Source organism: Calliopsis andreniformis, chromosome 3 (assembly GCF_051401765.1).
Source record: "Calliopsis andreniformis isolate RMS-2024a chromosome 3, iyCalAndr_principal, whole genome shotgun sequence".
NCBI lineage: Eukaryota > Metazoa > Arthropoda > Insecta > Hymenoptera > Andrenidae > Calliopsis > Calliopsis andreniformis.
The window spans coordinates 13,281,648-13,307,035 of NC_135064.1; the positions used below are offsets into that span (position 1 = coordinate 13,281,648).

Sequence of the window (25,388 nt, forward strand, 5' to 3'; positions counted from 1 at the left end):
TAGTTAATTAATTGTTTCTATATTAATTTTTGAAGTCAATAATTTAAACATTCAAATATTTGAATTACAATATAAGATACTCTGAATGTACTAATTGGGTCAAACTATATTTGTGCCTATAATATAGAAATTGCAATTACCAAAAGTAATGAAATTTGTAAGGTTTTAAGTAAAAATGCGTTCTAAAAAGACTTAGGTTGTTACTGCTTTTGTGCAATGGATTTAACGCACTATGTAAACATTGTTCAAGTTCCTTCCATTTTCTAGTTCGTATATTTTTCAATTTTGTATGCACATACTACAATTAGTTTATTACTACATATTATCATAATGGTAACATACAAATTGAAAAATTTAATCCTTTTCTGTTTGCTGTCCTATTGGATGATTAAGTAGAATAAAAGGGATTAAATAAGTGCGTACTTAATCAATGTTTCAGGCACTTAGCACAAAGAAAAAGTTGTAATTGAAAATTTATAAAATTGTACTGGCTTTAGGTGCAATTTCATTTTAGCAACTTTAGAAATCACTTGAGATCAAGTTTGGTCCTCTAATGTCATCATTTAGTGTAAATAATTTTCTGATAACTACTTGCAATAATGCCGTATGATATGCAGCTTTATTGTCACTTAGACACGTGCGAATAACGTTCATATATCAAAAATCCATTCATTCAAACTGAACATCAAGTCTTAAATACATTTTTATTTATCTACAATACATAAAGAACAAACCGTCCTTCAACAAATTTATCATCATTTCAATACAGATACATATACATATACGTAGAGAGATTAAATAACTGTGGAAATGTTTTAGATGAAAGACAAAATTTCATTTATGTGTACATTTTTCAAGGGCAGCTTGTAAATTTTGTATTATAGTTTCTGTAATCATATTTGAATGAGCAACTCTTGTTCAGATGTATAGCCTCTAGATACTTTACATGATATTCTTATTCTTGAAAAATGTAATAAAAGAATACAAACTTTACATTTCTATTTTCACAATGAATTCTTTTTTTGAGAATTACAAAGTAATTGCAGTAAATATATAATTATGAAATTTATTTGTACTATTCGGTAATTAGAGTAATACCAGAAGTTGGAAACAGAAGAATACTACATCTTCAAGATACTCCTAACATTACTGCCATTTATTTTAATACTTTCCAGTAGTGGTATTACTTTATTTTAAGAACATATGTATAGTACAAAATTCTTAAACTCTATTGACTTTGATAAAATATATTAAATTATTCGAGCATTAATTGTAGCGTTCTATTATACAATAATAATATAACTCTTACAGTTACCTATGATCATGAATAATACACTTAACTATTAATAGCGTGATAACGACCATAATAACTTGTTTAATATTAGAAAGTATTGAGCAACGAAAGAATACGAATGTCGTATAAAATATCTAAAAAAGATCACCATGATATAAAAAACTGAACTATTAACTTGATATAAACACTTAATATTCACGAACGATTCGCACGCGTCTATCGTCGTTACTGCCGAACAATTTTTACGAATCTTTTGATGTACGTTCAGGGCCTTATAACGCACTACCCGCTGCGTCGAACACGGAATTTACGGACCACGATATAAAAACGAACAAACCATATCACGCGGAGAATGTTCTTGTCGAACAAAGCCAATCCGTGTTAGTACCTACATTTGATATTTGCATCTATAAGTAAATCCTCCCCCTCCCGTCTCTATCTTCCCCCCCAACAAGAAAAAGAATATAAATAAACAAATGAATGCCTAATTGTATAAAAAAGAATAATGTGTATAGTTAGCTAAAATATTAAGGAACCGAAGAGAGCAACAAAATAGAGAAACGTACTTACTTAAGACTGTTCGACAAAATAATGCTTTTTTTTAGTCCAAAATTAATAAATAGACAAGATCTTGATGTAAATCCTTTTAATATGCATAATTTTGTTTTTTAAGGGTAATATTAACCGATTCAATGCTGAATCTGACGAAGAAAATTCGTTCGTTCCTTTCTTCCTTGAATTCAGGAAATTATTGAAAGACACTGGTTGAATTTATGTTCAGCATAATAAATTTATACAGTTTTTGTTTGGTGACACTGTTAATGTTAATCCCATTGCCTTCCGAAATCGTTTAGAATACGTATCAAAGTGGCAGAGTAAGGTTTAAGCTCAAACTTTATCAAAGATACCCCTGTTTGGCGTGGAAATACTACTATCATTAACTTATTGATATTGTTAACATTACTGTTACCGTATGTATAAAAATCATAAAATTAAGAGGCTCAATTTACAACGTTGGCCAACGAATTATAGTTACATCCAAATGAAACAGAAAAAAAATGATAATTAAGTGTGAAGAAAGGTGTTGTTCCCTAAGATCAGTAATATACGAAACGATCGATGATTAAGAATGATCGAATGCTTTATAGTTTATCGTTGATGAACTTCTGTATTTTCATAAAAAATTATTAATCACTCGATCGCGACTCGTTTCGAAAATGCAAGCTTCCAAAGACACTTCTTCTGTGCTTTCATTACAGAATGCTAGAAGGAGCATCTGGAATGCTCTTTCCAAAAAGAAAAAGGAACAAAAAAATGTTCGAAGCCAATATCAATGGCAGAAACCGTTGTTAGATTGCTTCTCGATAGTTTTTACAATCAAATACATCAGAATGCATTTTCGAAGGCTATTAACGAGGTACAATATCGTTAAGAGAATTGTATGTACATATACTTCGAACATGTGTTACCAAGCATTGAAGTCGCTGTCGTTTAGATCGAAATGATTGTTGAATCATGCTTTTAAATAGCATGAGTCGAGTTTGCTCAAGATTTTGGTGCATAACAACTCTGAACCTGTGCAAGATTCATGTAAACGTTTATTCAGAAGTACTACGATAAAAATGGCACAGTTGCGCTGTGTTAGAGAATGAATATTTTTCTGTAATAGATCATTTTGAATAAATAGGCGAGATAATTGATTTTAATTTGTAAATAGTAATGATAATGTATATGTGATACGCAAAGTGGTCTTGGATGACCACTTGATTTTGTTCTGACTGTAGTCGCTTCGCAATTTCATTTTTAGATTTTTTCTTTAACCGATATAGGTATATTACAGCTTATTGTTATTTAAGCTCTTAAGAAATTATTGTACCGTATACTATGTGTAAAAATCGGTCATATTGCTCTGATTAATCTTTTCACTGTACAGGATTACAAGAGGTGTCAGAAATTTGAAATGAAAATCCTGTATGACAAAATAAGACGAAAATAAAAAATGATAAAATTGCGTTTAAGGCTTCTTCCTAGAGTTATTAATTGAATCGTTTGATAACAAGTGGACTTAATATACCCTGGCTGCGGGGTTTAGAAATGTAGACTACGTAGAACTATATATTGAGGTCAAATATCTCAAAATGTGGTTTCTGGACTTGTACTGTTCATTAACTCACCGATTCAATTACTGGGAAAATGCCTAAAATACGTGTGAAATGTGTCTGACTTGAGACTTATTCTACTGCCGACATCCACTATGTAGTTAGATCAGGTACAGCAAATTCAATAGAATAAGTCCCGAGTCAGACACATTTCATGCAAATCTTAAGCGTTTACTCAACGATTAATAATTCTGAAACGAGGCCATAAACACATATTTATCATTCTTGATTTTCGTCTTATTTTATCATGTAGGATCACGCCTTTAAAATTTCTGACACCTGTTGACAAATTCCCTGTATCTGTACCTGTGGTTATAACAAAGCAGCATAAGTCATATGTTTCCATTTTTCAGGAATTGATTTTCAACTTTTGAATCACAATTTTGTACTATGAACTTTTGTTATATTATAAGGTATTCTTGTTTTTAAAGGGAATGTTTTTTTAATACAGTCTTCTTTTATTAAAAATACGAATTCTGTCTCCATAGATATTAATTAGGATATAAGCTCAAGTTTTTTGAAAATGTGACTTATGCCAATTTTCCTTACAATCACAGATATACGTTCTAAGAAAATAATCATCCATTTGCAAAAAAAGAAATATATACAATAAAGAAAATCAAAAAACGGTGTCTATATATACGTCTAGTTGCTAACTGTTTCTATTCCAATAATCAACGTAAGACTATAAAAAAGTACAGAGTGATGAATTTCCATTCGAAACGCGCCGCATCAAAATAATTAAACAGAGGCCAGATACGAAAAGAAAAGGTTGATGAAAAGTACTTTTTAGAATAGTAGACGTCGTTTAACGATGTTCCTTCTTTTCATTACCGTTCGTACGACGATCTAAGTCATGCATAAAAGATGTACAAAAGAAAAAAAAATCGTAAAAAGAGAGAATTTAGAGACTTTCGAAATTTATTTTCAAAATATTGATTTTGTACTATGTCGCACAAGGACGGAACTACTCCCCTTGTGTTTTTAATCCTTGAGCAAGACGGAAGACCTCGAGCTTCGATCACGAAGCGAAACAATAATTAGACAATAAAAAGCAATCACAATTTAGTCTCTCCACTTTCAGCCAATGATGTAGTCAGAGAACTAAGCGAAAGCACTAAAATTAAATGAAGTTTGGTATAAATTTCCGGTACTTTCCTTGTAGAAAAGGCATAGTATCATTTCAATCATAATAACACAAGAGTTCGTCCTGTTTAAATAAAATGCTACAAACAATCATTAATCGCGATAAACAAGGATTAAAATCACGAGCAATCATGATCTAAGAGGAACTGTTAGACTCTTCTGTAAATACTTTCTAATGTAAATACACTCGTTTTTCACCGACACTCGAATACATAATTGTAAACCAATGTAATGATTAAAAGAAAGTGTCTTCGATTGTTCTGTACCTTGTATTGGAGCTGATTGTGTATTTTCGTCCTTTTCTGCTCGATTTAAGCGATCAAAAAAGTACTCAATGATTGCAAGAATCTTTAGCATTACTTTCAAGCTTGTTGCTAGCTATAAGGGGCCTGGGTATCTACAATCTACACTCCTATCATGAGATCGATGCTTTAAAGGCGTGACTTAATTGAGTAATTTCTTTTTTGGGGAGAATAAAATAATTGCTCATTGTCAATTCTATTTTGCTAAATGAAGATCAATGATAATTTTGAATTTATTTATATTTTTTGTTCTTTTGTTGAGAAGATAGTGAATATTCTAGAAAAAAGATTCTTAATTTAAAAAATATTTATTTGTGAACTAAAGTGGTGATGAATGTGGAATTAAGATTTTTACAATCATTCGATACTACTGTTATGAAATTTTTTTATTGCTTATAAGGCGAGCAGTCTAATTGAATATATCGTTGTATCGTCAATTACATTTTATAATGTACTTTCTAGCATTTTTATCTCTTAAACTGGATTCTGAAACTATTCTGTCTTTTTACACATCCAGCACGCGCTTATTATACATATAAATGTATGTGTATTTATTGTAACGATTCTTAAAGTCCAGTTGATCTACTAATTATTAGGCTAATTTCGCTTGTGATCGCGATGTATTGCTGTGTATTCGAATATAATTATTGAATTAAAGAAACCAATCGATTGTAACAATAAAGAAAGGAAATTGAGAAGGTATGCCGATATTGTAATCTGGTATCAAACTGAATTGATCAAAATATAAATATTAATTAATCTCAAACCATTTAAGACTTTGTTCTCCTTACCAATTTATTCATTTATTTTTCTTACTTATAATTTAACTTTATGGCGATACCATGTATAATAGTTAAAAACTACAGTAGAGTATAGAATTCCATTATTCATTATTTTAGAGTCAAAAACATCATTTGTGATATTCTAATTTTGATATAGTCTATTAAAAATAAAAAATTTCGAAAAACTGAAATTTTAAATATAGTGGGCATTATTAAAATAAATTGCATTTTCATTCAAATTTATTTCCCAACATTTGTATTTTTGTTAATAAGTTTGAGCCTTTGAGTTTGCCTTTAATAAGGCAAAGAAAATTTATATGTTTGGCTTCAAAAATTCGTCTCTAATCATTATAAACCGCACATTGAGTATAAATTAAAGTTGCTCAGGAAATTGGATTACTTTAGAAAAGGAAAACCGTCGCTCTTTTCGATTTTACCATCCGCAACCACATGAAATAATTACGACCGTGGCAACGTGAAATTATTCGATATTAACGAGTAAGCAATAAAACGGAGAATAGAAAATTTGAGCAATGACGCGGAGAATTCGAGGAAAAGCGTGGCACGCTTTCCCTCGAATAGTAAAACAAGCAAAAAAAGGGAATTTCGTCTTTGGTTATAATGCAGCCTTTTTATTGCCTTGGAAAAATTGATTGAGTACCTGTTATATTTTAAATCATTTGTGCAGATAGAAATGTCTTTACGCCTCTCTTTAAACAATTTGAATAAAAGACTCTAATAATTAGAATTTATATTTAGAAATAGAATCTTGGCAATGTACTATATTCCTTTTCGCTTTCCTCGTTATGGAAATGGCCCCGATAAAATCACCCATACAAGTGCTTTCAAATCACGTGCACGACGATTTATACATTACAAGTTATAATTATATCACTACATGTACATCAAGAAAATTTCTAATTTTCGAAAAATGTCTTAGTAAAGTAAGTCTGTAAATTAAAGTAATAGCAAGGTAATTTAGACTACGTTTTTAAATACTAAAGACTATTTATAAATTATTACAATTCGGTCTATTTCTATGGTAGATATTGTTTGATAAATATTTGTTTGATCCATTACTTTGAAATTCATTTTGTCATTTCAAAGTTATAATGCAGGAATAATGCAGATATATTCATCGATTTACTGCTCTTTTCTATTAGTAATATATGTTATTTAAAAGCATGTAAATCATGTTTAAAAACAATCTGTGCATCGTATAATATCACCAGGATTCTCGAGGCAACAGTGAAACTGGCCACTTGCATAAATACATTTGCATTTCTCGTAGAGAATTCATAAAACCAACTGCAGTAATCAATGTACGCAGATTCAGTTTTCATCATTGACTAAAAAAACCTGTGTTACCCAGTGCCTCAGTAAGGCCTATTCGCAAGGAATTAAACGATTCGTAACGGATTATATATTAGCGATATCGCCACGCTTCAGCTGCTAACGGGGAATATGCAATCAGAGCAGCAAAATGATGATTTATGAGATTCCATCGTAAAATTCATGAGTTAGATCTTCTCAATTCGAGATCTATTTTCTAAAACTGACTCCCACCGATTAACATATATCTATTTCTATTTTTTATTGTATTATATCTATTAGGTCATCCAAAAAGTTCCTAATGTTTTTTGTAATGAAATGCAACGTAGAATCCTTTTTGCAGCACTTTCATAATTTCTCAGCGATCTCGAATGGATAAGAAAAGTAGAGATCCCATTCAGATGTTTCTTAAATTGAAAAACGATATACTGAATAGTGTAGCAGGTAGCAAGAACAGATTAATAGATGTCAATCACTATATCGTGAAATCTCAGTAAATGATTATGAGAGGGAAGATGTTCAAGATGTATTTAATTAAGTAAAATTAGTAAATTAATGATAGCTGTTAATGAACAACTTATTTCTGAAAAACATCCTTCTTATTTATGTATGTAAATACTATTTAATAGCTCATTAATTTTGCAAAAGCTGTGGATGAGAGTAGATAAAACTAGAATTACTTTGCTCTAAATAATTCCTAGATATGGTTGAATACAGTAACGAGTTTATAATAAAAAATGCTATGAATAACTGTTTTCTCTTCTAATTTGTTTTTTTCCACGTTATTGAAAATTTATTGACAGATTCGAATATAGCGGTTTAATACCTGCAAGAGAGGAATCTAAAACTATATGATTCTATATTGATTTGAATCTTTTAACGACCATCGTACCATCTACACAAGAATTTTTTTCGAATATTAACATAGTGCAGAAGCCATAATCTTCCCTACAAAGGAGCGTTTCTAATTGGCACAAGAACAGTGGCATCCGAGAGTCAGCCGCTAACTTTCGTTAGTGAGAGCGATATTGGTTTCTTAAATGCTGCCAGTTTCCATTCGTTCGATGCGATCGTAAGTATATTCCCCTTCTTCGATGGCAATCGTAAACGATCACTTTCTTCTAGGTGTTCCTCCGAAGGATTTACTCGGTCCACGAGTTGACGATCCAACGCGAGGATCGCTCGTTGCTCCTCGTCTCATCCGTCGTCGTCCAGTATTCCATTATTATGCGTATCCATTTGATTCTGACGAAAAATTGATTCGTAACGTCGAATTAAACCATCTCTTTTCTTGTCCCAGCCGCTGGCAAAAACATGAGTAGTGAGAAATAATCGATAACAAGCTGAACGAAAGAACTGTGTAAATGGTGCACTCTGCTTGTTGGAGATGAATCTTCGCGGAGGACTAGCGATACTTCTTTTCATTCTTGCGGAAATCAACTGTGCGATGGTGAGAATCGTCCAGGAAAACCATTTTAGTAAGTCAATACTATATATTCAATTTATTTTAAGTTTGCTCCATTTAAAATACAGCCTCGGGCAAGTGCTCGTTTACAAGATAATATAAACCGTGGATTTACTTTCGGATTGCTTGATTTCCAAGTGCAATGTGGTTAAGAAATTAATTTTTGTGTTTCATCATGAATCATAGACTATTAAATAAAGCAACTGTTTTATTATGTGAATCGATGAGTTGGAGAACAGTGCAAATCGAAAATTAGCTATTTTCGAATCATCTGAAAACTGGACCCTATAGCCAAAGTGTATGAAATCATACGGGAAAAAAAGTGGACTTAATTAGCTCTGGCGCTGATGTCTAGACACATAAACTGCATATGTAGAACTATACATTGGGATCAAATGTCTCAAAATGTGCTTTCTGGACTTGTACTGTCCCTCAACTCACCGATTCAAGTTAGTCTAAGTTATCTCAGGACTTTTGTTCTAATATTTTTTAACATTTTTTTAAAAGAGGAATTTCCTCTGAAAACTATTTAAGCTCCATTTATAAGTATAGCGTACTCAGGTAAGTAACTGCCTTGCTGTACCACAAAAATTTGCGTAATTTCCTCTTCTTGTGACATCAAACTTTTTAATAATACTTAATACACATCTCCAGAGAAGCTTCACAGATTTTTCATCATTATAACAGTATAAAATGCTGTTTGCCAATGATATAATAACGTGAAAATTAATTTAATAGATCTCAATATTCGTGATATCGATTGGTTAATCCTAAACAAAACGTACAATTAGGTGAGAACCTTGAGTTTTCAAATAACAGAGTGCGGATGTCCAGCAGCGTCACACAGACAGCCGCGGGCGATTCTACCGGAAGTGAAGGAGAAGAATTCTTCTTCGATCGAAAGGAGAAGCATCGGGACGACGACGGGTCGAATTTTCAATGGGAAGCCGAGCAAACGAGGTTCCTGGCCTTGGCAAGTTTCCCTCCAGCTCCTGCATCCAAAATTGGGGTTCATTGGACACTGGTGTGGCGGCGTTCTCATTGAACCCACGTGGGTCATAACTGCTGCTCATTGTATTCACAAGTGAGTCATGCTCTTTTACAGAGCTATTATTCGTCTTATTTGTTGTTTCAATAATCGATGTGCAATTTTTGTTTATAGTGATCTTTTTAATCTGCCAATCGGCGCTTTATGGACGGCGGTCGTTGGCGAATGGGAGTTAGACTCTGGTGGTCGTGGCTCCGCTAGACTGCCTGTCGAACGAGTGATTCTTCACGAGAGATTCAATAATTACATGCATGATATTGGTATGTGTATACATATAGGTACTTTTGAATAACAGGACCACACACATTAATACGTTTGATACCATTGTCACATATTTCATATCACTTTTGTATTACTTGACGTAACATATTTGACAACAATAATTTTTTATTTTATAATGTCAGAAACCAGTGAAGTTTACTCTGCGTGTTAATACAAGATGATTAACAGGTGTTAGAAATTTTAAGAGATGATTCTAGAACCTAGGACGAAAATTAAGAATAATCAAATTGCGTTTAAAGCTTCGTTTCAGAGTAATTGGTTGTTGCAAACGCCTAAAGTTCGCTGGAAATGTGTCTGTCTTCGAACTTGTTCTACTGATTTCACTGTGTCTGACTTCGTCTGATCTACGTATCGGTAGTAGAATAAGTCCTAAGTCAGACATATTTCACGCGTGTTTTAAGCGTTTTCTCAACAATTAATAAAACGAAGCCTGAAACGCAATTTAGTCTATCTTCTTTATTTTATTTTAGCATGTAGGATCACCTCTTAAAATTTCTAACACTTGTCGTTCAAACATCCTGTATAAATGAAAAGCTACAGTCTTCTTGTATGTTGTGAATTTTTCCCAAGCTACTATGACAGTAACCACCAAAGATCATTTGTATTTTGGTCTTGACACGATCATGATGGATAATTGCATTTTCATTGTGACTTTATTGCGATATTAAATGAGTTAGTCTTAGCTTCATATTTAACTAGTAGAATATAGTAGTATAGTTTTATTATGCTACGTACCCAGTTGGAAAACTACAAATGAAAATAACGACATGATAGACGACTAGGATGCAAAGGATAAAGTCTTATCAGAAGAAAGAAAAAGGGAAGCATAGTTGATATTAACGAAGAAAAAGTAATCTAATAATCAGAAACAATTATTCGTAGCATTGATGAAACTGGCGAGACCAGCACCTCTATCGAAAGTGGTCCGAACAATATGTCTTCCGGACCCAGAAGAAGAACTAGCAAAGAGTCACTGTGTAGCTTCCGGTTGGGGTCGCTATGGTCCAACTCAGGCACTTTCCTCAGGATTATTGGAAGCCTCGGTTCCATTGCTTGATCTTGAGAAATGTACGAAGGCGTACGGAAAGTCGGTACAGATTCGAAATGGCCATCTTTGCGCGGGTCACACTGATGGCTCAACCGGAAGTTGCGTGGTAAGTGTAATAGGAACATAAGTGAACATTATTTCTCTAAATTTCTTTCATTAATTATTGAATAAGTTTACCATTCCAAAAATGACTATCATTTACTGACGTGAATACAGAATTTTGTGGTCTTATCAAAAAGAATAGATTTCTCGCTTTTTCTCGAAATTTGTACTGTATCTATTTCTTATCATCAACACTTATTAACCTAAAAAGTGTGTAATCTGCAGAGAAAGCGCTTCCATCATCACCTTCAGTGTGATGTGAGAGAATCTCTAACAACCGATGCGTGAATAATTTCACAATTGCATAAGATATCAGCATCCAACAACATCATCCGAATCCACTCAACTAGATTAGAGCTTTATTATAATGGATATTGACCTTCACCAAGAAGGCTACTGCAAGACGAAACGATAGATCGTTTTGTCAAGATTGCTTAGCTAGAATTAGCATTGGAATGCTCCGATGCTTTCTCACGAAACTTTCTAACCTCGTGCATAGACTCGCCAAAAGAGTCGGAAAAATGTTTTCCTCCACTTTAACCCTCTGAAGATGACGTCTGTGCACCGTGCAGATTCCCATCTTCTCACGTAGCATCGTCAAATATAACCTATGTGCATATAGTATATACAATTTTGCTTAAAAGAATTTTTCAGTAATCGTAAAATATATACAGTGCCATTTAATTTAAAAAACACAAACTATCCAATGGTATAATTTTCATTTCCACTTGTGCTGTGCTTTTACAGAGGAAAATGTTTCATCCTTGAAGAATTAATATTATCCATTTTACTTGTCCTTGCAATTTTAGAATGATGAATAAAAGGTGTACGATTATTTTCAATAAAGTGTAGTTTCTGGGCGAAATACTTCAATTTATTGTCTTTTCTCAGGGTGACTCTGGAGGACCACTTCAATGTCGGCGGGCAGATGGAGTTTGGCAACTGGCGGGTATCATATCTTTCGGATCAGGATGCGCCAAGCCAGGATATCCGGACGTTTACACAAGGATACAACATTATGTCAAGTGGATAAGGAATACTATGAATAAGGACGAGGACATGCCACCTTTTTAGTCCTTTTTAACAGCTCGCATGTGGATGTTATTTATTATGCATGTAAATATTATTATAGTAGGTTGTTGTAAATATAGAACGTTTTTTGTATAAAAATATTTAATAAAAAGAAAGAAATCTTGTTGGAAAAATATCACAATATTCTTGTACCTAACACATATTTCCCTCCTTCAACACGTTCAAAGAATAAGCAGAGAAAATTAGGGAAAACAAATTTAGTGATAGATAGCAATGTTAAAGAAGCTATTTAATGGTTATTAAATAATTATTACCATTATTGAGATCTATTGGAGTAATGATTTAGAGATTTTAGAGTAAATTTAATACGCAATTTATTGCCTCAAATGGAATTCTGGTGAGCATTTCACCCTTGTCTAACATGCCAAAAAAGATAACTACAAATTTGTATGATTCTAGAAGGAAATAACTGAGCTGCTAGTAACTTCGAAAGAAAAGCCATTCACTAGAACCTACCGATATCTGTATCGTGCATACGCAGGTGGAAATCCAGGCTCTCAAGCTCGAAATACGAATATCTGCATTTATATGACTCCCGTTGGCAAAAGCAAACTTACGTCGTTCTTTCCATCGCTACCTGAGTTACGCAACCTTCTGATTGTGCGTATGACAAGCAGAGTGATTGCATTTCCCTTTCTCTATTCCCCACTGGTTGATATTAGAAATATCGATTTTCTCGCAAACGTGTAGCACACGCACGATAGGGACTCTAAGAGAGACTGAGTACACAAATTATGCCGGGGTGCATCCATTAATTAGCTTTATACCGAGCACTTAGCATGCGACAGCCTGTCTGTTACTTGCTCTGATCGAGTTTCGTTTACAGATGTAACGAATGATAGGCATATCGTTCCGTCATCATGACGAAATCTTGTAAATAAAGAAGACTATAGGATATCTTACATTGAAGGATAGGTAATCGAAGCGTTTAAAAGAAGAATTTAGAAGAAATTCATGTCAAAAACTTTTATGAATGTTTCTAAACCACTTATGGAGAAGTTTGCATAAATAATTTTGTTTCCAGAGAGATTATCGAACATTATGACAATATATATGCAAGGTGTTCCAAAAAACATATTTATATAATTTTCTTGAAAAAAGCTACTCCACGCTAAAGATTTTTATGATAATTCAGTAATGAAACGAAGATTTTAAACTAAATAAGGCTCCATATACTGTGCATTAGAGTTACTAGGAAGAAACTTAACCATCAGCGATGCAAAGACTCGCAAACTTCTATGGACAAGTTCTACAGTCTCTGTGGACTGTATAACTTAAGTAACTTTTTCTAGTTAGTTCACCTTTGAGCTAACTACCACTAGTAATATTTCACTCGAAAATGTATCGCGCTCCAGTATAATTAAATTTACCTAATAGATACGGTCACGTGTCTATTATATTTACGTTGATCAACTACTAATTACATTAGACGTGTAATAAAACGTTATCGCGCAGCTGCTACTGTCATATGTTCCTGTTCAGCAAATGTTTAGGAGTCGTTCATGGAGGTTGATTAAACCGTATGTTACGCAAAATGAAAATCCTACGTATTTTGGAGATTTTTCGCACTTGTTGACTCACTTTTGTGAATCACTCTCGAGTAATAAATTCCCATTCATTTAATTTTTCTATTTCGCGCAACGCATGGTCATGTTTACCGTGAATTGTTCTTTCCGCACCAATTATTTTCGACCACACCATTAGTTGATTAAGCACAGTAATCCCAGGGGAAACCAAAAAGGTGTGTCATTTCACATACTCGCAGCTGGACATTTTGTCACTTTTCTAATATTGGTTGCCATGAACTTTTGATATTGAGACAAGGATAAACATTACGAAATTTCTTTTAGAATATCAAGCTCGTAAGAAATTGTATTTTGATGATGTCTCAGTGGCAAACAAAAAAACTTATGGAACGACGTGAATCACATCACCGGCAGCTAGAAATAGAATTTGAAATGACGTGAATTCACGTCAGCGGATGCGAATGTGTTAATATTAAGAAGTTCTTTTACGCGTCTTGTTCACGATTCGGTACTGCACATAGATATATTAGTAGAATTAAATGTTAAACTTTTTAAGAACACAAAAATTTAGATTCTAAATGATGCGCTACTTGATTTGAAAATATTTTTGAGAATGTCATTCATTGTTTACTGTTGCATCTTATTTTATTGTTTAGACTTTAAGACTGGATTCGCAGTTGACGCATTTAGGAAAATTCCTTCTCAGTTGTGACGACGATCACGCCAAATCGATTTCCTCGACCCTTGTAATGTTTCTACATGGGGAACTGCACATATAAGTGTACGTGATATTTATATGTACATATGCGTGTATAATAGAGGGTTGTTGAATTAAGACACAAGGAATACTCTGACGCGTAGATTCATGTCGCAATCAAAATGATTTATAATACATTGTTCAATATTTATTATCCAGTTTAAGACATATCATTTTGTAATCGCTATATTAACGTCCATAAGTATGTGAATGCTTGGCAGAATCCATTATTAATTGCAACATTCATGTCTTTAGTTTAATAAAAATCAACCTAAATGGATTATCATAAACGAATCTTATTTACATCTAAAAGGACTAATATAAGTTAAGACTAAACCCCTTACCAATAAATGGATGAAGATTACTAACTATTTCTTTTGTCTATATAAGGTGGCCTACACTTTTCCATTCCACTTCGTCAGTGTATTCTATACATTTATAATTTCCTAGGTTCCTGTACCCAAAGTTTCTTAATAAAACATTTATGGATCGATTTGTTACATGCCATTTAAATTTTACTTTCAGCTATAAAACACCCTAAAGAAATTTGAACAGAAAACTATAGACTACCCTCTATAACCCTACTGGCACATACTTCTAGTATTCACTAGTCAACATTGAATGCCCCTCCCATTATCAACTATTCACTAGATACCCCATATCTACCACTATCCAAAGTATTCAGCAACCCACACCCAATAATCTACAATCTATCGTCTAATTAACCATCGCCTATATCACCTCTAACGCGACTAACCAGCCATCTCAATTACAAGGATTAAACCAAAGACCTCCGTCCTCGTTCAGCCATTAGCAAACATGCTCGAGCATACGCGCGCATAGTGTACTCACTAATCGCAATGATCGACGCCGAGCATCCGGCTACATCCCGTTAGTCAAACAGAAGCAAAGGGAGAACGTGTCAACATGTACATAACGTGGAAACAGGCTCGCCACGAGCGACGCTCCTCCGCTTTGTGCAGCGTTGACATGCGCGAGCCGTCGGCCGAGGATACGTCCGTGGAAACGGGCATGCCGCGTCTCCACGAGCAGGGAGAGTGCGCGTTCCTGATCAGTAGCACACTTTCGACGCGTCGAGGAAAGTGAGCGAGTCGACCGAGACCGTTTCGGGTAGAGAAGACTCGCCGCAACGTTGAAACAAGAGGACACGCGCGCGAGACGGGGCAGAAGACGCTTCTCGCGGTTTCGCCAGAGGGGAAGCGCACCGGTCCTGGAGAAAGGGAGAAACGTGGACGTTTCGATCGGTGAAAAATCGCTGCCCGTTTTTGCTCGACCCGCAGGCGGGGTACTTAGCGAGAAAGCTGCACGCGGGGAAAGGCCAAGGGAGAACCGGTGAATCTCCCTTCTTCGGGACAGCGAGGCGACATTGACCGTGAAAACGACGAAAACCAACGCTCGACGGACTCCTCGGGAGCCAGGAGGATGAGGCCTGTCGCGTGCCGACTCGGTTCTACTCGTTCGGAAAGGACAGGAAGGGTGTGAGGGGCATGAATCATTGAGGTGGGTTGAAGCGTTCTATATGAGGGGCGAGGGCGATCGAAGGTGCACTAGCTGACGTTTTGTTTGAAAAAGAGAGTTAGTTTGACCTTGTTTGAATAATTGAGACTAAAATTTGGTAAAATTTGGTATATCATTGACTAGAAAATATTTTGCATTTTGTTACAATATGTATGAATCTGATGCTACGTGATTTTCTTTGGCCTGTAATTGGGTAATTCGACGATGGATCTGTGTTGGAGGGGAAAATATTTTCTGATGGATTGTACTGTCGTTGAGATGAATGTTCGATTGTTACAATGCTTTGATTCAACATGGCTGCTTTTACGCGATAACGATGCAATAATGTTTTTGATAAAGTGTGTATCTTATAAGCTAAAGATGGTTGATGGATTGTATAGAGTGAATCACAGGATCATGACTTTAATGTTAATGATATTAGAGCTATGAAATAGTATATGGAATGGAAAAATATGTGGTGAAACTTGCAAGTTACATATTTAAAAGAAGCATTAAAGTAACTTTGAACGAGTTGTTGTTGATCTATGTTAAACATGTTTTCCATTGTCACAATATTAAAACTAGTGAACTAAAAATGAATATTATAAAAATTGCAATATCTAAACAATTGATCAATTTCAATTATTTCTGTACCAGCCTCATTTCTGTGCCTTCAGAATATAATAATTTATAAAAAAAACTTTGATTAAAAGTGTGACATCTTTTTTAATCTTTCATGATAACAAGCAAACTTAAATAACAACAATAATTCCTCAATTTATGTACAAAAGTTCTTTATTTATAAATGATTTGAATCCAAAGGGGTATTAAAATTTCCATTTCTGGAATGGGAACACAATATCTGGACTGTCCTCTTAATTATAATATTATTTCCATGAATAGCATGAATAAAATTCACTTAACAGCATCGGTAACGGTGACACCGTTATTGAGCTTTATTCTATAAAAACAGGTGTCAGAAATGTTCTTTTTTCTCAACTTGACATTCTCTTGTTTGTGATTTCCAAGAATCATATCATTAACTTAATGAATTCAAGAACAAGACGTAGATGCATACGTATGTATAAGCAGAACATGATATTATAAAATAATATAGTCATCGATGTATGAATATTAACAATTCCATCGAGAACAAAAAGAGAGAAGTAACGCAGCGCGAACTTATGCATTAATTCAATGAATCTTCAAAAAAAAGTTTAGTGGTACATTTGTTCATTTTCAGATCCCATTAATCACAAAGGAGGTCGTGATGAGCAGAAGCAATGAGAACGGGATCTCCCTGGCAACACCTCCAGCGATCCACGTTGGTCCCATCGTTAATCCAACCACCAATGAAACGATCTCGATCGTGATTCCCTTGTCTGCGCAGTTGGCCACTGTCAGCAGTCAAAAGATCGAAAGGCCATGCAAAGACTGTAATACGAAAAATGCTAAACAGACCTCCACGAGCAGCAGCACTCGTTTGAGAAACGATAAGACGAAAGGGTGTCCTTATCCTGGTTGCACGAGGTATGGTCGAGCGTTCTCGAGGGCTCACGATCTGAAGCGCCACATAGCTCGCCATGAGATGAGAAAAGAGAAGTCTAGGCAACAGCAGGTGGTTCACGACGCTGCTGAAAATGTGGTGAATGGATTGACCAACAGACAGTACGTGGACGACTCCAGGGAAGCTGGTGGAAAATCTTACAGCTGTCCACATTGCAAGAAGAAGTATACCAGCGAGAATAAGCTAAAGGCTCATATGAGCTCCCATGAGAAGGTATGCAACGCTTTTTGGATAATACACTAGAGATAGGTTTCTCGAAATTTTGAAAATTCTATATCGCTCGAAACCTAAAAAGTTTCGAATTTTGAGAATTCAAAACTTTATACTTTTTTTTCGAAATTCTTGTAATCCAGGTGAGAAAAGAGTATTCAAATTTTAAAAAATATCTCATCGTTCGACTGTTAACTGTATTTTCTAAAAGACTTTTCAGTACATCTGACACTATGATCGATAAAAAAGAAATAAAGTAAATCCAGAAAGAGTTCAGATGTTATTGCTCTTAAACAAGAATTTAGAGTAGACCAATAAAGATTTATGTAAACATTTTATTAAGACTTCAGCTCTTCAAACAAAATGTTTTTCTTATAAAATTGAATCAGTACTGCAAGTTTCGAGAGTTTCGAGAATTTAAAAATTAAGTTCCAACCTATCCCTATAATATACACATTGTTTGTCTGACCTGAGAGTTGTATGGATAGTTAAAGATAGTCCAATTTATGATCAACCTTAAAACATTTTCGCTGCCAAGGCGGTCACTGATGTTTGCTGATTATCTACTTTCGATAGGTTCCATCTGTTGCTATTACACATATGTACTCTTGACCCATCTGTTTGCCAATACATACTCTTATACTTTGAGGTCAAGAGGACATACTTATAATAGAATCTGTCCAAAAACTTCATCAGCTATTATAACTTTTATGAATTAAACTGAATTTTTTAAAGAATTATTAACTACTTTGTAAGGAAAACTAAAATGCGCTATCAAAGTGGAACCACCCATTTCAGTATCACTCTATATAAAATACTAATTTAATCCATAAAACTCTCAGATACTTTGAACCTTCGTTGTTCAGTTTTTATCTCCAAGTTTCATTACTACATCTACATATTAAAATCCTATTAGGTAATTGGGAAAAACATTTGCGCCTTCTGTGGAATTTGCTGCAAAGATGAAGACGAGCTTCAAGAACACATGAAGCAACATACAGTGAATATGCTGGAGGTGCAGACGGCCCTGGACAAGAACGAAGCCCAGAAGGATCAAGCAGACAAGGAGGACGATTTCCTCTTAGAAGAGATGCTGCTTCTTCACAAAAACCCCCGACGTTCCCTTCAAACGGAGAAAACAAGTTCAGGTGGAGCGTCGAAAATTAGATGCGACTATTGCTCCAAAACCTTCAAGACCAAATGGACGCTGAGTTCCCACGTGGCGGCCCACGAAGGTCGATTTCAGTTCGATTGTGGTCAATGTGGGAAAAAATTTGTGAGAAAGAGTCATTACGAAGGACATATGAGGTCACACGAAGCTGCTAGGCCCTACGTCTGCGAGCAGTGCGGGAAAACCTTCAAAGAGTTGAAGCACAGGAAGGAGCACACCAGGAGGAAACATCCTTCGAATCAGAACGCGATACAGTCTCTGTTGGACAGCATCAGCCCTTGTGGCTCAGAGGATTTGCCTGGCGATCAAACAAAGTTCACGCTTCTAATGCCAGTCAACTTCTCTGTATAAAGTGACAGTACAGTTCATTTTTTGTTTTCAGTCATGTTGTCGTTTTCTTATGGACAAACTAAAAAGACTGCGTGCTCTGTGCGAGTACGCTGTGGGACAAAACTTTGAGACGACCTGTAGAATAATTGTACAAATCTTTGGGACACCCTGTAGAACTTTTGTGTATTCGTAGGCACCCTTAAGAATTCTGAAAATTATTGTACGTATGTATTTTTAGAGGAACTATAAACGAATATATTTATGTATAAGTTGTTCCAAAATAGATGATACATTGTAAGATAAGCTGACTTTTCTTCGACAAAGTAGGTAAGAGGTATGGGGTAACACTGATAAAGATTATAAACTATCGAGAAGTGTAAAGAGATATTGATATATAGGGTGTTCAAAATTAGATGGTTTTGAAATGTTGAAAGTGAATACTGTTTTGAATAGACTGAATAACTACAAGTTGGGTCAAGATCATTTGACCACTGAAGTGTCCTACGTTTAGTTCCCCAAATACAACAGATGGAACAAAATGAGTTGCCAGTAATGTATAAACTTACAATGAATATTTCTACTTTAATAACCTTCAATCTTACCATTTTGTCCCATAGTGTACAAGATCTCCAACTGTACAGGCATGATAACTATCGATTGTAACTACATTGTTACGGTACGCTTAACAAAAATTACAATTACACATCATTTGCAGCAGATATGTAATTACTTTATTTCAAGTGTCGACTGTCGACAGAACTGTACGTATTTATTTTCCATACATAAACTACACGAACAAGTAACGAACCAAAGACAATCTTGATTCCAAAGACAAAACCTAACATCAGCTTGTACATATAAAATGATTCTAATAAATCAATCGAAATTTATCCACCACTTCCGACAAAATTTCGTTTTACCACCTCCTTAGCGACTGGCGAATATTACAAATGAACCTCCCTATAGGAAATCGCGAAACGAGAATCGAAGTAGCTCGATTAGACACCCAAATACTGCTTGCTTTGTTTCGCTGTCTCGAATGTCCGCTCTGTCATTTTTAATTTTATTAAATTTTTAACCCAGAAGCACCGTTTTATTGACGATGAGCAAAAAGAGACCAGCATTTTAGCGAGAATTGAAAAAAAACGTACAAGGCAATTGATGTGCTCAGGTGACTTCAACGAAACGAGAGATTTTAGCGTATTAAAGGAGAGCATTCTCCATTCTCTCCTTTTCTTTTAAATGAACGTGAATAAGAGACAAAGGGTACCGACCAGAAGATGCGAGCAACTGGAAGAATCGCAAAGGGAAGCGGAGAAGTTCTTGTTCACGAGCCAGAGCTGTCGTTACACCCTAGACACACTTCCACCGGAAGTTCTGGAAATGATACTGCGCCTATTGCCATTTCACAATGTAGCCACATCTGTGCGTTTGGTCTCCAGGTGATCCACTGTGCTATATTGAACTTCACGACTTTTATCGGATCTGGGTCGTTCATGAAAACGAAAAAATTGTGAAAAACAGCGAGAAATTTTCTCGTAACACAACAATTTTTCAGACATTGTTCGACAGTAGCCGCCATAGTTCTTAACGGAGCGTTCTTGGCGGCTGGTTCGAGAATAGAGAACTTGTTTGCTCGTATCGAAGAGACTATGAAAAACGCTAAAACGGACACGGAGCTTATTACCTGCAGAAAAGCTCTGAACGCTTTGGAATTGATCAGGGCGCAATATAAGATGCTTAAGGCAGTGACGTGGAGGTACACGCACCCACCCACGAGACATAAGTTCCCGCGACTTTGTTTCTATGCAGGCAATCTACTCGATGATTTAAATGACCTTTTGAACCGCGTCGCCACGTATCACCCTTCCATTGTTGGGCCCCATACCCCGAGTTCGAGCATCACCTGCTTCGTAGCCGTGTGCAAGCGATACATGAACTTTTTTGAAAAGGTCTCTGAGCGGAGAGTGAACAGGTGAATCACACCGCGAAAAAATATATTCAGTATTTCCAACGATCTTTGGCAATAAAGATTGCTAACAGATCGTGGAACAGCATTGCATAAATATTTATTGAATAGACTTCGAAGAATATGTTGCATACAGAAATGAATCATTTAACGTGGCCATCTCAATTATTTTCGAAATTTTGTTTGTCATAGATGATACGAGGGTTGAAATATGCAGATACAGTTTATAATCATTAAGCAGTCGTAGGATGTAACAGCTACATTTTGTCAAAATTTTCTATACTGTCTTTTTAAAGATTCATATTTATATGTAAAAAGACTTTGCCAAACATACCGCGACTTTTGCAAGGTTAAGTTTTCAAGATCACCTTCAACTTATTTAGATATAACCTTATAATTTTTTTACCTCTCAATTAACGTCGAGTCAAATTCAATAAAGATAAAAACTAGTATTTTGAATCTAATACAACGGTAAAGCATTAAATAAAAAATAATTTTACACAAACTCGATTGCATGAGATATCGTAATCTGAAACTTCAAATATTCTTATTTACAATAAATGTTCAAAATGTCGTGTACCAGTTTTTGTGCACTCGTGTAGACGACAAACAACTGAATGCATGGACATTTCAATCATTCTGTACTTAAAAAATTACTTTTGTCGTATCATTCCATTAGATAAACAAAAATGTTTATTTTCGAGATCATTGAATTAACTCATGAGCAAACAAAATTATAGGGTTATAAACAACAAATTGAATATGACCTTAAAAAAAAACAGAAAAGGTCAATGTCATCGTTTCCAAAATCCTTCGAAATCATATAATCTATAAAAAAACATTCTATCAGTCCACTAATAATAAACTTAACTAAGGTAATCACATTAGGTGATCCACCCTCTATAGACATAATAACCCCATCGAAAACAATAGTCACATAAAGAAATAACGTTCACAGATCAGCACTAATCTCAGGATGCAAAATCGTAGACGTATTGGATTGCCTCGTAGAGGGTCGTCAAGTATTATCCTTTATGATAACACCTAATAGAAAAGCCGTCGACGGAATGGTAAATATGAAACTGAAATATATCATGAAACGTGCGTGGTTCACGTGTCTGGAAGTTACGAAGAACTCTGAGGAAAATTCTTGGAGGGACAAGCAACGGTTTATGTATCTTCGATTGCGTCGTTTGGTCGGCAGCGTGAACGAGCACATTTTCGAGAATTCGCATTACGAGTACGAGCTGCTTTTACAGGTGATCTCTAGAGAAAAGAAAGAAAATATCTGCGCAAGTACCTCTTTTCGTAAAACGCTCCCGGTCCTATCCGTGTTTTCCTCCAGATACCTTGGACGATTCCAGTAAGGCCTCTGCCCGCTTCTACCTATTCGGGATACGGAGAGTACGGTGGTCAGTTCTTTTATTACGGGAACATGAATAAATACGCGTACGAGAATAAATTTGCGCATACCGTGAGCCAGGTCAATGTCACGCTTGAAACTGAGCAACAGGTTCAAAGACCACCGTCTTTCGACTTGGTGATCGAAATCGAACTGAAATGCACTCCCGAGTTGGCGCCACTTGCCGTCAAGACTATTTTGAAATCGGACGAATTCGAGGCGTACGAAACGAAATCGCATAAACACCAGCAGCTGTTCTTAAGAATGAGCATCACGTGTCCCGCGTCTATAACTAATAGACTGCCGGGCAACTTTGTCTGGGAATTGCATAGTCCACGACGCGTACGCCAAAATTCGTGAACTACTCGAGCTCGCGTGATAGAATACTGTAGTACAAAATATTGCAAATTGTATATCATTATTACACGTCTTATACATATTAACTTTTAATGCATTAGCTATATACAGATAATATATTTAATACTAGTTATTAGAAACATAATAAACTCTTTACAAATATATTGTTGATATAAAAAACACGTATAACAAAGGTACAAAAAGAAATATATTGATACCCTTTCTCTAATACCGCGTATGCAAAAAGGAAATTAAACTTTACGAAAGAGCAGAGAAACTGATTATTTTAGTCTAGCTTTATAATTTAATTAAACTGTGGATATTTATGTGTACATGTACTATTTTCGCATATTTTATATATAAATTTACGAAATATTAGTGATTTTATTGTCTTTTTATTTATCATAATTTGCATTACACAACTGTTATTTTATTTACAAATTTGTATACGTATTATTAGAATGAGAGTATCAATATATTGATTAGATATTTTTTAATTTACACATTTATTTACACTATAGTTTTAAAGTATCAAAATTAATTTATAATAGACATCCTTGACGGAACATCCATGTTGTCTACAATTAATTGAGGAACCCATGCAACATCATTTAATTTTCTAGCACGTTTTTCCAATAAACCATACGCGAACTGATTTAGAAGAATTCCTTTAGGTAGTGCCACACCTTGGAATCTATAAATACCTTCTGCATCTACTAATTTATGAACAGCTGTAATTGTACAGCGCCCTATCAAAGAAGTGTTGCCTACCATTGGCCCTTTGCTAATGTCTATATGATCTCCTACACGATATAATGTAATTTTATTGTCATTGCCTTTTGCAATGTTTGGTATCTGTTGTGTTTTGAATGGATTTTCTTGGAACATATCAAGCACTACATCTTCTGTAGTTTCTAGCCTTTCGACTGGCAACTCCTGATTAGTTAATTTGATAAACTGAGCAGACATTGCACGCATTTCAGTAGTGCTAGGCTTCCATTCTGGCAAATCAAGGTATACATCATATACAAAACTTCCCGATTTTATGTTTGGTACTGGAAAACTGTGCAAGTATACTTTTATATCAGATTTAAATGCAGAATCTACCATAGCACCCAATAGGAATGAACAAGTTCGCCAAAATGCAGTATTCACTACAATATCTTCCGGGTTTTGCAAATTTAGAAGTTTTAACGTACAATCTGATACTAAAGGTCTATGCATATCCCATGGCAACCCATCAACCAAGCCAAGAGCAGACATTTTTGCAACACCTTCTGATATATGTTTAGCACAATCATCTGGTGTTGATAAATTCTTGTTCATGACAAGAGTAACCTCGTCTACAGGAGTTTGATATTTAACTTCTACTTTCTCTATTCTTCCTACAGCGGCTTTTTGTTTGTTTTTCTCATTTTCAAAGAGTAAATTTCTTCTTTTCTTTGCTTCCGCTCTCGACATTACATTTTTGTATCTTAATTGAACAGTGAATGCTTGTAATTTTAAAGTCTCAAAGCACAAACTCTTACACCTGAAACAGATATAAAGAATTTCATTATCAATATAAACTTCAGTTATAATTCTTACACATATGTAAAATGTCTCATCTGCTATAACATAACTAGCAATCTTGTTATTTCACATTTTTATAAAGCAATTAAAATCGGTTATGTACGTACCTTTGAAACATATTGATATTCTTTAAAGATATATTAAAAATTAAATGAGTAGCTTATGTTAAATGTATGTACTTCTGTACTTGTATTTATTGTTTTGTTTTACTTCCTTTAGCTGACAGTTCTAAAAACGTCTAAAACAAGAAAACAAGGGACAACAATTTAATACAAGGAAACAATGTTAATTAGACTGTCATTTTATGTCTCTAAAATACTAAGTCAACTTTCGTTACATTATTGAAATTGTAGGTTGTATACACGTTTATAACCTTTTTTTCGCAGCACTCACCTAACTTATTAACATTTAACTACAAAGAACATTCATGACATTTCATATATTTTTATTAGTTACTAATAGCTTTTTTTAAGTAATTTTGTATATTGATTGTATTTTTACATCATATTTCTTTGAAAAATCATGATTTTTTATTCATAATCGTGCATAAACTACTAATTAATCGGTGTAATTGTATAGTAAAGAAGCTCTCAAAGGTTGTTCACACTTTGTTACCATTGCAAGGAAGTCCACATGTTTCTACATGTAAACTCATCTTGTTGTCTATTGATTTCAATATCGTAGTCATCATAACAAATATCCAACATTAATTTTCTCATATCATATTAACGGTACGACTAAAGTCATATTAAAGATACTAAATCAAGATCTTTTTGCCCTCAAAAAATATTATATTTTTTCAAGTTATGTGAATTATATACTTTATTGCATTTAAATTTCTTAATTTCTCATATTGTTGTGATACTCGCCCTTACATAATCCACGTGTTATAATATGAACAAATATGAATTAGCAATAAGTCATCGCGATCAATTGTGATGTCGAGAGGTTGTGATG

The 25,388-nt window shown here is 34.6% G+C and overlaps 4 protein-coding genes across 4 annotated transcripts; 3 read left to right on the forward strand and 1 right to left on the reverse strand.

The window, feature by feature from the left end:
* The first annotated feature begins 8,402 nt into the window (after positions 1–8,402).
* Positions 8,403–12,046, forward strand: LOC143177029 (chymotrypsinogen A). The gene is made up of 5 exons (XM_076374783.1): positions 8,403–8,493; positions 9,300–9,564; positions 9,643–9,788; positions 10,693–10,964; positions 11,852–12,046. Exons 1-5 carry the CDS (start codon positions 8,403–8,405, stop codon positions 12,032–12,034), a joined length of 957 nt encoding a protein of 318 aa, XP_076230898.1. The 3' UTR covers positions 12,035–12,046.
* Positions 12,047–15,409: 3,363 nt separating this feature from the next.
* On the forward strand, positions 15,410–20,028 carry LOC143177430 (uncharacterized). The gene is made up of 3 exons (XM_076375322.1): positions 15,410–15,856; positions 17,097–17,633; positions 18,547–20,028. Exons 2-3 carry the CDS (start codon positions 17,124–17,126, stop codon positions 19,150–19,152), a joined length of 1,116 nt encoding a protein of 371 aa, XP_076231437.1. The 5' UTR covers positions 15,410–15,856; positions 17,097–17,123; the 3' UTR covers positions 19,153–20,028.
* A 345-nt stretch (positions 20,029–20,373) lies between these two features.
* On the forward strand, positions 20,374–22,862 carry LOC143177290 (uncharacterized). Its single transcript, XM_076375156.1, has 4 exons — positions 20,374–20,573; positions 20,690–21,106; positions 22,059–22,359; positions 22,446–22,862. Exons 1-4 carry the CDS (start codon positions 20,374–20,376, stop codon positions 22,860–22,862), a joined length of 1,335 nt encoding a protein of 444 aa, XP_076231271.1.
* A 353-nt stretch (positions 22,863–23,215) lies between these two features.
* Positions 23,216–24,954, reverse strand: Mrpl39 (mitochondrial ribosomal protein L39). The gene is made up of 3 exons (XM_076393510.1): positions 24,825–24,954; positions 24,539–24,669; positions 23,216–24,390 (listed from the first exon to the last, which is right to left on the reverse strand). Exons 2-3 carry the CDS (start codon positions 24,547–24,549, stop codon positions 23,397–23,399), a joined length of 1,005 nt encoding a protein of 334 aa, XP_076249625.1. The 5' UTR covers positions 24,550–24,669; positions 24,825–24,954; the 3' UTR covers positions 23,216–23,396.
* Positions 24,955–25,388: the final 434 nt, after the last annotated feature.